The 17,703-nt window shown below is 27.5% G+C and overlaps 1 protein-coding gene across 12 annotated transcripts; it reads left to right on the top strand.

Moving 5' to 3' along the window:
* Positions 1–68: 68 nt before the first annotated feature.
* On the top strand, positions 69–16,609 carry LOC114125090 (uncharacterized). 12 transcript variants are annotated; one of them, XM_050199011.1, is made up of 24 exons: positions 69–332; positions 3,274–3,470; positions 3,660–3,962; positions 4,049–4,186; positions 4,320–4,420; positions 4,472–4,620; positions 4,679–4,891; positions 4,963–5,112; positions 6,266–6,430; positions 6,495–6,707; positions 6,767–6,917; positions 7,466–7,703; positions 7,833–7,870; positions 7,940–8,022; positions 8,256–8,405; positions 9,644–9,683; positions 11,743–11,763; positions 12,825–12,967; positions 13,145–13,447; positions 13,880–14,062; positions 14,123–14,335; positions 14,411–14,530; positions 14,608–14,748; positions 15,578–16,609. In XM_050199011.1, the coding sequence occupies exons 2-24, from the start codon at positions 3,310–3,312 to the stop codon at positions 15,647–15,649; spliced, it is 3,489 nt and encodes a 1,162-aa protein (XP_050054968.1). In that variant the 5' UTR covers positions 69–332; positions 3,274–3,309; the 3' UTR covers positions 15,650–16,609. The 12 variants fall into 12 exon arrangements, with proteins under 12 accessions (XP_050054968.1, XP_050054972.1, XP_050054967.1 ...); XM_050199015.1 differs by lacking the exon at positions 69–332 and adding an exon at positions 647–1,447 and having other exon boundaries at positions 4,478–4,620; XM_050199010.1 differs by lacking the exon at positions 69–332 and adding an exon at positions 647–1,447.
* Positions 16,610–17,703: the final 1,094 nt, after the last annotated feature.

Here is a 17,703-nt window from a genome sequence, read left to right as displayed (position 1 = left end):
CACACGCACACATATATATAACGTGAAACGCGAATTCATAAATAGAGTACAATGCATTATCATGTATAATAACGCGGACAGCGATCTCTCCGAACGCCGCCGCGCGACGTGCAGGCGTTGTACCCCGCGAACACACGAGTTCGTCTTATAGTAATATTATAATATACATGACGTTTTTATTCGGTTTTAGTGACAATATATTATGGTCGTACGCAATAACACAATATTATTTATAATAATACGCCACCGCCGACAACGCCGCCTCTTGCAGTCGACACACCACGCGCGGAATACCACACGACACGTCAACGCGTCAACACGTCTTAGACGCGGTATATACCTATATAAATTATATAATAATAATAATACACATACGTACACACACCACTCTTATTATTGTTCTTAATCACAACACTGCACCTATATGTATATGTCGCAGTGTTTATGTCGCGTACCGTAAACAATACGATTATTGTGCAGTACATCGAGTCGTATACTATATTATGTACCTACTACTTAGAACTACGATACTTCTATACAATCAGTTCCTACGTGACTGTACCACAGAATAGATAGAAAATCTATTCTGTGACCGTACGACCGCCTTATCGAAATTTTTTTTATTTTTTTTTTTACAGAACACACCCGGACATACTCATCACGATATTATCTCGTTGTCGGGCACATAATTATTATTGTTTATTACAGCTCGTCGTTATCGGCTAGCCCTCCGCTCCGGCCTCGTAACGAAATATAATAATAATATTATTACGGACGCGCGCGCCCCACGATCCCTGCAGGCGTGGTCTTCCCCCCCGGATCGTTAGATCGATTCCCGCACAGCGTCCGCGGTCCCGCCGCCGCCGGAACGCGCTTTCCGTCTGTCGCGCGCCCGACACGCACGACGCACCGTCACCACACGTCAAGTACGAGTACGAGGACGTCCGTCGCGTCCGATCGCCGCGCGGTACCCGTCACCCTCCGCGGACGCGACGTCGTCCCCCGGCGTGAGTCACGTTTTCAGTCGTGTTCCGCGCGCGCCGCGAGTGACGGACGACACAATCAATAACCTTATCACCAGCGGAGCGGCACACACACGCACACGTACACGCGTCGCGCGCGCGCGCCCGTCCACGAGCAGTACACGCAAACACACATACTCGCGCGCGTTCCGTGTACAGTCTCTCGTACAACACGCGTATGCCGTGCTCGCTGGTCGTTTGACACCGTTGTGCGCGTTACTTGGCGGTGCTGACCGACCACCCGACGGCCACGAACGCGCGACGGCCGCGTCCGCCGCTCCGATTTCTGCCGCAGCCGCTGACCGCTGACCGTCACCGCCGCCGCCGGGCCGTGCCAGTTGTAGTCGTCAACAGAGCGCCGTCGGCCGAGACCTCCGTTTCCGTCGTTAAATGTCGGCAAAAAATAAATCCATCTGTTCCGGAAGGTGAGCCACTCGTAGATTTCAGGTCGTCTCGTCCCGTAGGCCGTATAGGCAGTGTGGTTAGTCGTGTGTCGCGACCGATTGCAGCGTCCACCGCCGTCGATGTTGCTGTTGCTTCATACTCCTCGATTGCCGAGAACGCAGACCCCCGTGGCCCTCGAATCGTTTTTGGCCCTGTACCGTCTTACTGTCATTACTCGGGGTTCGTCTGGACCTGACGTCTCTAGCGGTCCTCGTGCTGTGTTCATGGACAGTGTCGATTTTTGCGCGTCTAGTCACTAGTGGCCGGTGACCGTTTGTGTTTCATGATCCTCTAAGTCGAAAAGTATCGCGCCTAACCCAGTTTTATATTTTGAAATTGTTTTCGATGTGAGAAAACCAGTTTATTTCAATGTTTTCGGTACATTTTACGTTGGAAACGTGATCACGATTATGAATTTCTAGTAAGAATTTTTTGTGTTGTTACTTCTGACACATGTTGTGTGTGTACTCAATGTCTTTTTATAGTAGGTATATTCATTCACTTTACTTATCGACATCACACCATTTTCAATAGCTTTTCGTTTGTCCAACAATTTATTAATAATTATAAAAGATTATTTAGCACTTTGTTAGTTGTGTAATTATTTGGATAGATTATATTTAATACTAATTGTAATTATTTTGTAGACCAATATAATCTTTCATATTTAATTCATTTTTTTATGCTTTTATGTTATGACACGTTTGTGTGATTATCCAATAATATTGGATGTTTCATAATTCAATAATTATCTAGCCCATATCAATTATTATTTATTATACGTATAATCTGTTTTTAATAATAATTAATAGGTGTAATCTACATTTTACATAATCAAAAATGAGTAGTCTTATAGCTATTTTATAATTTAAACAATTTGTATAATTTTATGAATAGAAGAATTACAACTATACCTAAGTAATAGAGATACAATGTCATGTTTTTGTTGATAATTATTTTATAAATGTACTTATATCAGACAATGGAAATTTAATTTTCAACATGAAATATTTCTGTTTTATCATACTTCTCTTATAATGAATATAAAATACATTTCAATGTGTAATCAAAACATAAAATAATTTTTTGTCTTTAAATGGTTGCTTTTTTTCATATTTCTTAAGTTATATATTAGGTATAAAATACTAAAATATTATAAATACTGTAAATATTGTAAACACTTATTGTAAATGATTAAAATAATGCCGAAATATTTTGAATAATAATTTATTAAATAGGTAGTAGGAAAGAATTATTTATTTAGTGGTATTTCTGTCAAATTAATAAGTGTACATAGGTCTTTGATATAGTTGTAGGTAGTTAATATATATAATATAAACTAATATTGTTATTGAAATTAAATCAATATTATAGGTTCAGTAGTGAAATATAACATTCAATTGCAATACTCATTTTATACTCCAAACATGTACTTTAATAATGTATACAGTATTTTACTAAAAAAATTAAAACAATAGTATCTGTTGGGTTTGCCGTATAAACGAATTACTAATTGATCTTTTCTTGAACTTCTAATGTTAGTTGTTAGTTGCCATAACAACTACAATGTAGCCAAATTGCATATGTTTTTAATAATGGCTGTTTACTAAGAAAAAGAAATTTTAACATCCACCCAGTATTGTTTTCAAATATTCTACCTAATATTTATTTAACTCCAGCAAAATCCATAGGTAGTTGTTATATTTTTTAGGACATTATAATAATTTATTATTCAAGTGTTAACAATAGTTAATTATTTTGTAAACTATAATACTATAATATATGTATATTTTTTGTTTTGTTTTAGATTTCAGAAACGGTGGGACCCGTATTTTGAAAAGCTATGATAGGCTTGAAACTGGACAATGATGATTTATCAAAAATTTTCCCTAAGTGTCGCCCATCTACTGTACGATCTACAGACCTAAATTTAAATCCCCTTTGTGACGACGACACAGACCATGACATGGATTTGACTCAGTCAAATGAACGGCAAAGAAATAGGTACTAATTATAAATATACAATAAGCTTAATAAGATTTTCTGCTTAATATCCCATCTTTCCCAAAGTCCCTTGATGAAAAAGTCCAATTTAATACATTTTTAAATTATTCCCTTGAATATTGTTTTAAATGGGTTGTACTTTATTTTAATTTTAAGGTTAATTATAAATAATCCTGCATTATTAAATAGGTGTGATAACATACGTGGAAATGGTACTAGAAAGCGTAACATCCGTGGAATAAGAAAATTTCGAGCTCGCAGAAGAAGTGATAGTGATGCTAGTCAAGATTCATCATTAGAAACTAGTATTGAAGACGATGAAGAAGAAATTAATGAAAACATGGATGAAGACGATGATGATGAATCTGATATCAAAAATGCATCCAGTGAATCTGGAGGCATGTGTGACATTGGGGCTGCTAACCGAACAAGAAACTCAAATAAAATCAACTCAACATCACATCAATCTACATATAAATTGAGAGATTCAAGGTTTGTTAATATTATTTTGGTAAACTATCTAAGAATGTTGAAAATAATCAATAAAATAATTAATCATATTTGTGGTTAACTTACAGAATAATAGAAATAGCTGGAGGTCGAGAAGTCTATAGTCAAAGCCGAAGTAAACCTGGACGAAAAACCCGTCAATTACCTTTGCCTACTGAAGTTGATTGGATCAAATCACCTGGTCGGGTTTGGGAACTTCGCAATAGGTAAGTTAAAGATTTAATTTGATATTTTATTGGACAATTTTATAATTTTATGGTGCCTAACTTAATTATAATATTTACAATTAAATAATATTTTTATTTTATTTTAAATTTAATTTTTAATTGTATTTTGTAGAGGACTTGATGTTTCAAATACTGAATCTTCACGTGAAATTTCTGAAGCCGTATTTTCTACTGATGTAAAACCTACTAAACATCAACGACCATTATCCTTAGGTATGTAAACAATTATAAGAATAAAATGTATTTTATTTACTATTCATTTAGAATTAGATGATCCAGTTTTGTTTGATGATATACATAATGACATGTGGGATAAAGTTCAACATGAAACTTCAATTGGGCACTATGGGATGCATCATCATAAAAATGCGTATCAAACTATTGATCCTTGTCAACACCATTTAAATTATAAAGTATGTATAGATATTTTCTTTAAATTTTAATATTTATTATTATTTGTATTTCTTATAGACTAGTCAAAATGGTGATATAAATATGATTGCAAATAGCAATCGATCAGAAATATCAAGCACTGAAAACACTGATGCATTAGTTAGATCTCAGTGTGAAATTCAGGCTAATGATTTTAATGGATCACCAAAACAATACAGGGAGGAAGAACAATCAATGCCATCTTTATTATCATCTCCTACACTTTATATGCCCCGGCCAGGATTTCCTCAAGTATATTTGTTGTATACATAGTATTAATATTATTGTGTTTATAATCCTAATAATTTAATATTTTTTCTTAGAGAGTGATTCAAGATGATTCTAGGTCTTCCAGTCCATCTCCAACAATGAATTTCGATTATTTGTATGAATTTTCAGAGACCAGAAAAGTTTTAGAAGAATTCTTTAAATCTGGAGCTGAAAATCAGGATACTCAGCCGTTGCAATTCCAGGTATACAATAATATATTTATATTGGGATATTAATTATAATATTTTTAATTTGAGTTTTTATTTAATTTGTATAGAAGAAATTAAATTATTTTGTTATATAGTGTGATTCACTAAATATGTTCACTCCCATTTTGTTTTGAAACTACTGTGATTCTAAAATGAATTAAAATTTTTGGAATTTTTAAATTTATCTACTTTAATTGTTCATAATCCCAGCTGTAAACCTATTGATGAATATTTAATTGACATTAATTGACCATTATCCCTTTTCTATTACTATACAATTATTTATAATATTGTCTTGGAATATAGTATAAAATTTATAGCACAAATAGGAGACCATAAATGTTTGTACTGGAATTATATTGACTATTGAATTTTTGAGATTAAAGTGCACTAGGTAGTACTGGACACTTCTGTAAATTTTATTATGCATTAATGTTCATTTATATTTTATTATATAGATTTTTATATTATGTTTTTATTAATTATAATTATTATAAAAAAAACTCATAAGGTCACGGCACACTTATTGAAAACTACTGTCCTAGACCAGTGGTTCTTAGCCTTTTCGAATGACGGAATACTTAACATTTTATAAGGTTTTCGCGGAACACAGCCGTAAAATAAAACAGTAGTTATATTAATTTTTTAATATATCAAACAATAATAAATTAATGTTTTACATAAAACAGTTTGCAAATATGTTAGTAAAATGTCTTATATCTTAGTGTTTTGTTTTAAAAGTCAAAATGTTAAGAGAATAAAACTAGAAATACTTAATAAAAATTTTTTTCACTGATTTTAAAATTTTGTCAAAACACTTATAATAAGTCCACCGAACTCCGGTTAAGAACCACTGTCCTAGACTGTAAATTAAGTCTTGTAGACCTTGTTTCACTTGAGAAAAAATATATGTGGACAGTGTGATGATAATTTTTGATTGTTTTGTTTATATATTTTCAAAGCCATGTGTATTTAACAGTCATTAAGTTAGTAAATGCTAATGTTGAAGATAATATTATGTTAGGTGAATCACCCTTTATTTTATAATTTTTAATAATTAGGATTTATTTGTATATTGTATTGTTAATTATTAATAATATATTCATATGATGATTTTATTTGTTAACTTAATACATTTCTTGTCTAGGATTTGGAGTATGAATTGCGACGAAGAATACCAGTTTCTGAACAAGGTAATACATATGTTGGTATGCATCTATCAAATGAAGATGTCCACAAAAATTCACAGTTATCCCCACTTAAACATGATTCGTCATCAGATGGATCTCGATGTTTAGCTGGGGTTCATCAAGTATGTATAATTATTTAATGATTGATGTTGTGAATAACATGTTGTATGATAAATATTTCTTTAGAGCTGTGTTGGAAGGTATAGTCGTAATGTGACTTTATCACCTGAAGTAACAGACTGTGAAGATGCTGGTATGGGTAGTGATGGAGAATCATCCTCTATGGTAGATGGTCAACACCTTATTCCATTATGTGGTGTAACATGTATCACCATGCCAGTCTTAGAAGATGGACTGTCTAGTGGTCATACTAGTGATACAGATAATAACAATCCAACTGTATGTAATGAATATTTTATGTTTACATGATTAATAAAATATACTGTTTATGTTCTTAGGTATTGTTAATGAAAAGACAAATTAGTGAGATTGAAAGAGAAATAATAGAACGTACAAATAGGGCCAGTAAATGTGATAGCATTGATGCAAATGCAAGTGAGGTACTTTCCAATAGCCAAGAAACTGGAATTCAGTTATTGGATTCATTAGGTTTGTTTTTCAAAAAATTTTATAAATAAACTAGTATCTTGATATTTCAAAGTCAAGTCTAAGTTAAAAGAGGGGTTGTACCTAATTTAAGTTATTAAAAATTAAAAACTTTTTTGATTATATAAGAAATATAAAAAAGAAAAACTTTTCATATAACTTCATTAAGATTGAAATTTAATAATTAGGGATGGGTCAAACATCAGTTTTCATAAACTTAAACTTTGAACTTTTGAACTATAGAATTTTATAATTTTAACTATAGCAAAATTTAAAATATATTAATAGTAAAATAATGTTAACATTTAACAAAAATAATTTAAATTTAATTTGCTGTCATATTCAAACATATTAAATTTGATTATGCCTGAACTATTCAATTTATTTGAAATGTTTGAATTAAAACTTAAATTTTTTTCTGAATTTTGAACTGTTAGAGAACCTATCCCTAATAATTACACAACACATACAAAATATCATTTTTTTTTTTTTAATGTATTCCTATCTCTTAAAAACAAATGACTTAATACAAAGCATATGTTTGGTTTTAGTGAGGCCTGATGAGAGTAGAACACCTCCTCCGCCAGCACCAACAGCACACCGTAGTGCAAATGAATCTGCTGATTTAGTTGAGGCTGCTATTCATGAAATAAGATCTAGTCTTAGACAAACAAAACCATTAAAAACTACTAATGTAGATGATGATATATCGCCAGGTTGCAGTCCTAGCAAAGATAGTACGAATTCAAATACTGCCAAAACTGAAGATTTACCGATTTGGGTACCAAGGTAAAATTATTGTTTACTAATATTTCTTATCAATGATTATAAATACAATTGTATATTGGTATGAAATATTAATAAACATTAGATTAAGATTTAAAATAATTTATTTATAAGTATACTTTTTTTTATTAGGCATAGAGGTACTGGTTCTGGACCTAGTGGCGACGAAGGTAAATATATAGTTATTATTTATTTTTAATCATTGTTTTTAGTTTTACTTATACATATTTAATTATTAGAAGAAGCTGATACAGACTTAGAAACTGATAGACTTTTAGGACAACAAAGAACTGATGACACTGGATTCTTTGATGAAAAAACTGTAAGTTTTTAAATAAACTATAAAAATATTTTCCTTGACACTTTGATAACCCCTAGTGGTTTTATAGTATTTACTCAAGTGGCGTATATTGTTTGAGCAATTGTAACATATGTTTCTAACCCAGTCGGTCAATTATTTTAATTTTTAATTTAAATTTTTAAAAAATAAATAAGCATTTAAGTTACAAAAAAATAAAAGAAAACAAATTAGTTTTGTATAAAATATCACCACAGGACTGGAAGAAGTCAAAAACACGGTCTTTGTTACCGTTTAGTTTGACAACATCAACAAGCAATACGTCCACACATCCTACACCCGTAGAACCGGCTGCTATAATTGAAAAACCATTCATCGTAACCCAAACCCTTAATCCTGCAAAAAAGGTTTGCCTATGTGCTTTTGTCTTCAATTTTATACATTTTATTAGTTTATTGATTTAATTCATTTTTTTGGTCATAGTTCTCTGTTAGACATTATACAAAACACTGTTATTGTTTTTGTTTGCATCACACAGTTTTTATTTTGGCTTTTAGTTAGTATCTACATTTCTTACAACAGGTGATTTTTCTATAGTATGAATTACATAACTATTTTACTGATTAAACAAAATTAGTTTTAAATTTTATTAATTATTTAAAATATTTCCTTTTTTGCAATCACTGTAATTAGTTAATTATCTTAGAATTTTGATAAATAGTATTATCATTTATATTATTATAACAATTTAAATTTCTACTTTTGTATTATTAGTTGTTTTTTTTTAAGTAATTACTTTTAAAAAGATCATTGAAATTAATCTTTATAAACTATTATTAAAAATAAAACATAGAAAAGTATTTCTTTTTAATCTTAAAGATTATTTTTTCAGTTTCTAGGAATTGTCACAAATGTTACTCTTTTCTTAATTTTCTTAAATATGATTTACATTTTAAATTGTGTTAAATTAATTTTAAGTACTTTATTCTTTTTTCAGTTTTAAGTGTATTACAAATTTATATGAAAGAATGACAGATTCGTATTTTGATGTATGATTTTTTAAATTTAATTAGTTCAAAAAAAGAAAATATACTATTGCAATAGCTTAGAAATAATATCTAAATTATTTTGTAATTGGAAAATTCATAAATTGCTCAATCATTTTTATTGATTAATATTTTTTGTTTTACAGCCATAAAAATACTTTATACTTAAATATAAATATTTATAGATTAGTTAATTTTATTATGGCTAGAAGAAGAAAGTTAACGTTTTTTAAAGTTGTCAAACAAAAATATTATGTCTTGTGTTTGAAATATTTAACACAAATTTCTAAATATGTATTTTGTTTACAAATGAAGTATTTTTATCAGCATTCTAAATTAGACTACCTATTCATATTTCAAATTTATATTATTAATTCAATTTTGTAATCACTTGTTGTTAAGATTTTTATTTTGATTATATCTGCTTAATTCCATATAAATAAATGCTTCACAAATATTGTAATCCTTTAGTTATTTATGTAGTATTATTTTCTGTATTGAATGAAGTATTCTTAAATAAAATTATGATGGATTATTCAAATTTCAAAATAAAATTGTAAAAATTATTGATAATAATGATACAAATATTTTTTTTATAGGAGAAAGATGGAACTAAGAAGAAAGCTCGCAATAAAGAAGGTCAGTAAAATTGAAATGATTTAATAATAACTTAAATAATTTGTAAAAACAATGAATAACCGCTAATATATTATTATGCCGCATGGAAAATTGAGAAGCAATTTTCAGCAGTATTCAATAATGATTTTGTTTCAATGCTTTAATTGCTAGTCAACACTTAAAAAGCAATATAATATCATTTTGATAATAATTATGCTTAACTAAAAAACTAACTAAACTTGAGGTTATGATTATGAATAATGATGCTTTTACACTTGCAATCAGCTTGCTTGTCAGCAGCAAAGTACTTCGAGTTAATTAGTTAAAGCCTATACAAATAACTTGTATTCTACAAAAATTATAACCTCCGTAAATCTGTTAACTTAATTATATAATATATATTTTTAGTTTTTAAGCCAAACTAGATGCAATCTATTAGTTGTTCAATTTATTAAAAACATGTTTTAACAGTTTTATGAGTGGAAAAACTATTTTAAAAATTTTTTTCTTACTGGTTTATAAATTTAAAAAAATGGTATCTTTATAGGACAATTTTAAAATCATTAGTAGTTCTTATGAGATTATAAAAATTCTACTTTTTAATTAACTGTGTAGTCAAAATAATATAAATAAAAATGAATTCCTCGTTGGTTATAACTTATAAGTAAGAGGTTAGATGAAGTAAGTGAAAAACTGTGAAAAGTGTCAAATGAATAGAAAAATATGATTTAACTAAAAGTTTTACTGTATCATATATATTATATTATGTACAATGTCATTGGAATATTGTAAAAGTATGGATATAATTTGCTTTGCGTACAATCTATTTTCACTCATGATCAAAATCTGGTATGTTGTGAAATTATAAAAACTGATTAATTATTAAATAAGTTTTTCCGCGTTTTTTTTTTTTTTCAAGAAACTTGTTTTTCAAGATTGAATAAATGTATATTATTTTATTTGTAGTTTATGATGTATTCAAAATTATTTTTTTTGTAATTCTCTAATATAATTGATTAATGAATCACTTTTCTCATAAGATAGTGATAGAATAATTGAATCAATCAATATGGGAAAGTGGCAAGTGCATAATGATGTGTTTCACATGCTTCACAATAAAAATATTTTAAATTTTGATCTAGACTATTTGAATTATCTAAAATTGATAAAATGGTACATAATTATTAAAAAATAGAACATTAAGACTTTTCAGAGTGCTGACATTTTTTCATCATTAGTTATAATTTTATTCTAAATATATATTTTGTAGTTTGACAAATACAATTTTGTATATTTGCCCTATAAATCAATATATATATATCAGCAACTAGTTTATTTCTGTTATTTTTTACAATAGATATTTACTGAGGTTATTGTGTAAATATCAAAATGTTAATGTAGTAATCAGATAAAGTTTAACTTGTACATTTGGTTTCACTTACCTCACCCTCTTACACATAATTTTAATCTTTGAGATAAAAAATGTTCACTGATTTGTTTTTTATATACAGGATATAATATTTTAAAAATATTACTAACTACTATATTTTGATTATATATGTGTATTTAGAAATTTGTTTTACTTTTATAGAACGTATTATTTTAATTTTTACAATATAAATATCTAAAACATTAGTAATTTCATATTCTATCTTAACTATAATGAATATAAAACAGATGAATCAATTAATATTTGGTAAATTTTGATTCCTAAGATTGCAACTTTTAATATAAATTTTTATATTATATTTTTTAGCTAAAGAACATATTAAATAAAATATTCAATAATAAACGGGTTAAAAATTGAAATGTTTTACTAATATTTTTATACAAGTAAATAGCAATTAAATATTTATAATTACACATTTATATAAAAGTCTATTCAGAATGATTTTCTAATATTTTTTTATAGTTTTTTTTTAAATATTTAATACATTATTGAAGATTCAGTTAAGATAAATGAAGCAAGACAAATTTCTAAAACACCCAATATCCCATCAGAACACTTTTATTTGTGTGTAAATATATTATATTATATTATGTATCTTAACAGCTTTGTTTTGTTTTTGTTATTCGTTAGGAATACCTCAACACCAAACAGGTATGCTTTGATAAGAATATATAATTATTTCCTTATATATTATAATTTTACCTGCACGATTTTAATAAAATTTCACATTAAAATTAATATGTATATGTATACAAATACTTAAATACATAATTATTATGACTAATATTAAATTCATTTCTTTTAAAAATGTTATACTCTTCAATTTTTATAAAGTTATGTTATTATTGACTTATATATTTAAATTTTAAACACTACTTTGGCCAAATAATTGTTCTGCTTTAATTTTAAGATCTTACTATTTCACTCTTAATATTTTTTTTATATTATACAACATACCCTAACCATTTAGTTTACTGTGCAATTATTTACAATTTTTGCCTAGAGGTAGATTTGGATTTATCTATTTAATTTATTTTCCTTACCTTTATGTGTGCATGTTTCATTTATGTAATAGCATTATAATTGTGAAGTTGTGTATTGAGTAACTAATATATATATTATTTTAACTGTAATATTGTGAATGAATATAGTATGTATGTTTTGTAGCTCTTAGATCTGTATAGTTATGTTAAAAATAAAATTAACAATTGTTAATACTTAATACTAAAAAGGAAATTAATAATAATTGTTATTCAATTTTTGTGACATAGAATGTACAGTATATTTTTAAAATACTATTTCCATTTTTTTCATCATTCTAACACTAACAATATTGCTTTTTTTTTATCAACTGCACAACATGGAATTAATACAATATTGCACTTGATTGCACGGTAAGTCCAATGAAACACACAACTTTTATATCAACATTAAACACTTGCTTTAAATATTTTATCGTTGTAAAATTTTCAACGATTAATTTTAATAATATATACATGCAAAATATTAGAATAAAATAGTAATATCTAATTTTACATAAAAAAATTTCTGAAGTTATAACATTTTAACATTATACTAACTAATATTAAAACCTCATAAAACTAGTGTTTGAAATTTTATGAATTTTAAATTAAATTTATAACTTAAACATCTTAAGTATAGGTGTCTAAAATTTGTTCTCATATATTTTTTAATTTTTAATTGGTATTTAGTTATGATTCACGAACCTGCAGTATTAATTGAAGGTGTTTTATTCCGAGCACGTTACTTGGGCTCTACACAGTTAGCTTGTGAAGGACAACCAACTAAAAGTACTAGAATGATGCAAGCCGAAGAAGCAGTGTCTAGAATAAAAGTAATATAATTAATAATATTTTTCTTTTAATATTTTATATATTCAATTTATCTTATTCTGCTTCCTTACATTTGGATTATAAAATAGGCTTTGGTAAGTTAGATGAGTAAAATAAATCATCTGTGTTTTATTAATAAATAATAATATTGAAATAAAAAATATAATTTGTTTTGACAGGCTCCTGATGGTGAGACTCAACCAAGTACAGAAGTGGATCTTTTTATATCAACTGAAAAAATTATGGTTCTCAACACTGACTTGAAAGAAATAATGATGGACCATGCCCTTAGGACAATTTCTTATATAGCTGATATTGGTGAATTAGTTGTGTTAATGGCCCGAAGACGTTGTTTTCTTACACATCAACCATCTGACTCCACCACAGAAACTTCATTAGTGCCTTCAAGTGTAAATGGTGTTGATAAAACAGCTAACAACAGAACTCCTAAAATGATATGCCATGTTTTTGAAAGTGATGAAGTAAGATATTATCTAATATTTCTAAATTATAATTGTACCTATTTAGAAGTTGATATTATATTAGTGATGGTAAAATTTACCCCAGTTCTTTTTAACTAATATTTACTCAAATGTAAATTGACTGACACATGTCATATTATTGATATTAACATTGCTTTTTTCAAAAATGCTCATAACATAATTTCATATTTTCATCATTGTTGTTGTATTGAATAAGCATATTATATTCTACTGAATAATAATTAATACAATATTTATGTATATTCGAAATATGTAATACATATAAATACATTTTTTTGGTTATATGCTAGACCATATGTAAATTTAAAATGTAGAGCCAACAATTTTTATTAATTATTTACAATGATATATTGAGTTGGTGAACACATTATTTTAAATATGTACTTATTAAATTATATTTATTATGTGTAGGCACAATTTATTGCCCAATCTATTGGCCAGGCTTTTCAAGTGGCATATATGGAATTCTTAAAAGCAAATGGTATAGAGGATCATAGTTTTGTCAAAGAAATGGACTATCAAGAAGTATTGAATTCACAAGAAATATTTGGTGATGAATTACAAATGTTTGCTAAAAAAGAGTTGCAAAAAGAAGTATGTTATAATTTATTTGATTAATGCCATCTATACTGATTATTTTTGTTTTGCTGTCAGGTTGTAGTGCCAAAATCTAAAGGTGAAATACTCGGTGTTGTGATTGTGGAGTCGGGTTGGGGTTCAATGTTACCCACGGTTGTGATAGCCAACCTGGCTCCAGCTGGAGCAGCCGCACGCTGTGGTCAGTTAAACATTGGTGATCAAATTATTGCTATTAATGGTGTATCACTAGTTGGTCTACCGTTGTCCACTTGCCAAAATTATATCAAGGTACTGATGAATTTATTTATCCCACTGGCTTTTGATTTGATTCTAATAAACTGTTTTTCTTTTTTATTTTTAAAGAATTCCAAACCTCAAACAGTGATCAAATTAACTGTTGTCCCTTGTGCTCCTGTAGTCGAAGTAAAAATTAAAAGACCTGACACAAAATATCAACTTGGTTTTAGTGTTCAAAATGGTGTGGTAAGTGATATAAAAGTTATTTATCTTATTATTTTAATCAAAATATTTAGTATACTTTATTTTATTTTATATTACAGATATGCAGCTTACTTCGTGGTGGAATTGCAGAACGTGGCGGGGTACGAGTTGGCCATAGAATTATTGAAATAAACAATCAAAGTGTGGTAGCTGTGCCACATGAAAAAATCGTGAACCTTCTGGCAACTTCAGTCGGAGAAGTAATTAGATAATTTTTTATAGTTATTACTAGAATCCAGATTTATATTCTGTTAAAATGTTTGAAATAAGTTTATATTCATCAACAGTTGATGAAATGTTCTGAAAATTAAATATTTATTTATTTATCTAACCATAATTTATAGCTTTACAGTCATTATTCATATATATATATATATCTTAAATCTTTAGTATTTTATTAAACTAAACATATAATTATGATTATTTATATGCAATAGGAGGTACATTAACATCAAATATTAATTACTATTATACAATGTTTTTAAATGAATGTATCAATTGTTTAAAATTTTCCAGTGTAGTTAGTATAGCAGTCCGTGATTATCCTCTTAAATATTGTGTTGACCGATCTATCCACATCTGCAGATATTAAAAGAGCACTTTTCATGTCTATGACCATTCAACAAAACTTATTTTTTTTTTGCTGAAGTTGTACTATTGAGTTGGAAAATATTTCTATTTAATCCAGTTTAGTGGAAATATGCTAAAAAATGCACTAATTTGTAAAAAAAATTTTTTTTGATAGATTCTACAGGTTATGAAACACTGACATATTTCGTACTCAACCAATAAAACATCATACACTTGTGAAAAATATGTTTTACATAAAAATCCAGACTAGTTACTAAAAATTTTATATTTTTAAAAATAAATTACAATTTCTAGATCATATGAGGGGTTTTCATAGACAATATATATATTTTTCAATACTCATATTAATTAACATGTTTTTAAAGTGAATCTATTTGAAAATATATACAATAATAATTTCTATGTTGATTAAATTTAATGTATGTTTTTATTTTATAGATTTTGATGAAAACAATGCCAACATCCATGTTTCGTCTTCTGACTGGTCAAGAGACACCTGTATTCATCTAGTCTTAAAACATGAATAGTCAATACAATTAATGTAAAAAATTGCCATTATGAGTTTAATTTAAACCTCAAGAAGAAAAGTATATTTGTGAGATGTTGCGGTATGACTTGACTAAATATAATGTACACATTTGGTTATGTGTCTCTCTAAACAATTGATACTGCGCCTGGTCAGTTTGTGGGTTTGTTAAGAGTTTTTGCACAATATCACAAGTATCTTCTTCTTCCATTTCCTTTTTAATCATAATATTATCAAAGATTGAAAGAAAGAAAGAATTAAATATGGAGACAACAATTTTCCAAGCATTATTTAATTTGAATTTTCAACTTATGTTTTTTTTTATTATTTCGAGCATCTTGATATTCAAAAACTCTAAATAATAAGAAAAAAACATCTACATGATGATTTTAACATACATTGCATACACATTTAAAACACAATTTATCAAATATTGCCATATCACAAAAAATATTATATTATTGTACTATACATTGAATTGTTTTTCTAAGTCTAATCAATCTAATTAAGGCCCTAATTTTTATTTTTTCATACATTATGTTTGTTTTTTTTTTTTTTATATACTTTTATTTGGTATTTTTTATTATTATTTTTTTAATGTTGTTATTGTTATTTTATTTTTATTTGTGATAATTACCTTATTGCTAATGTATATGACATTGCTGTAGCATTGTATTAATTTATACTTTGACCAACAAAATTGTAAGCACAACAGCATTGTCGTCATTTGAACAACTCAAATTTATGTATCATACATAAAATGTGTCTACGGATGCATTAGCTGTGACAATTCTAATTCCTAATTATTCTAGTCATTGTCGTGAATGAACATGTTATGATGTAATTTTTAATCCTAATATTTATTGTGGTCATTAGACTTAAATATTATGTATTATAATAAAAATAAAATAAATATTTAAAATATACATAATTATTATTATTTATATCTATATATTATAATATATTAATATGTATAATGTTTATAAAATGCGTTTTTACCAGTTTAAATCTAAAATCATACATGTTTTAAGTTTGATGGTTAGTTTTTTAATTTTACAAGAATTCGAGTATATAAAGGTAACAATATTAATAAAAAGTGTTTAGTTTTACTTCAGAAATGTTGTAAAAAATAAATACGAGGTACTGTTACTTGAAATGTATATTAAACTAAATAATATAGATAAAATATTGACTCGTGCACTGTACAGTCTTTAGGTAAAATGATTGTGAGAATGGTTAACCTTAAAAATAGAATATTTATAAAATTGAAGTATAAATTGTTATTTGTTCCCAAGATACTATGAAAACTTATAAAAGATGAGTACCTAATATAAGATTTTTAAATTTGTTTGATGATATCAATGACATATTGATTGTCAAAAAAATTTTTTGATTATTCTCATATAAATACTAATATAGGTAGGTGAGTAAATGCAGTTAAACATATTACCTACTATGTTTAAACCTAAAAATTAGGCTACCATAACATTTTGCTGTAGAGGGGTTATCCTTTTTGTAACATATGATTACACTTTAATTACAGCTGTGTAAACACTAATAGCAGCTATTTTGAATTGATGTTCAATTTGTTATAAATTATAATGTATGCAATTGAAATAAAATGTTTGACTAATAGTGATCAGATATAAAAATAAGAGTATATTATATACTTTGTAATTTATTTAAATCAAATCATTAATACTTTGAATATAAAATCTAAATTATAGACTATGAGGGTAGCAAGGAATGCAGTATTTATACATTTTTTGTTGTTTCAGAAAACTCGATTCAATCCTAATTTCTGGCTGTTGAAAATAGAAATTAATGACTAAATACTCAACTAAAACAATAATTTAGTTCGTGTTCACTTTTGTCTTGTTAAAAGTAATTAAATAATTTCTTGTTCCTATATTATTTTGAAATTATATTCATGTATATAAAATTGTGATAACACTGTGAACAACAGTAAATTTAAGCAATACATACTTGTAGGTATTATTAAACGGTTGTTCTACACACTCACATTGTCAACAATAAG

The sequence above is a fragment of the Aphis gossypii genome, chromosome 2 (assembly GCF_020184175.1).
Source record: "Aphis gossypii isolate Hap1 chromosome 2, ASM2018417v2, whole genome shotgun sequence".
Lineage (NCBI taxonomy): Eukaryota > Metazoa > Arthropoda > Insecta > Hemiptera > Aphididae > Aphis > Aphis gossypii.
Note: the sequence above shows the minus strand (reverse complement) of the source record. Positions and strands in the feature narration are given on the sequence as shown.

Bases quoted from the DNA above. Each gene is read 5' to 3' on its own strand.
- LOC114125090 (XM_050199011.1), top strand. From the start codon at position 3,310: ATGATAGGCTTGAAACTGGACAATGATGATTTATCAAAAATTTTCCCT. The intron at 6,431-6,494 runs GTATGTATAATT...ATATTTCTTTAG, and splicing joins GTTTAGCTGGGGTTCATCAA to AGCTGTGTTGGAAGGTATAG. The intron at 8,406-9,643 runs GTTTGCCTATGT...TTTTTTTTATAG, and splicing joins CCCTTAATCCTGCAAAAAAG to GAGAAAGATGGAACTAAGAA.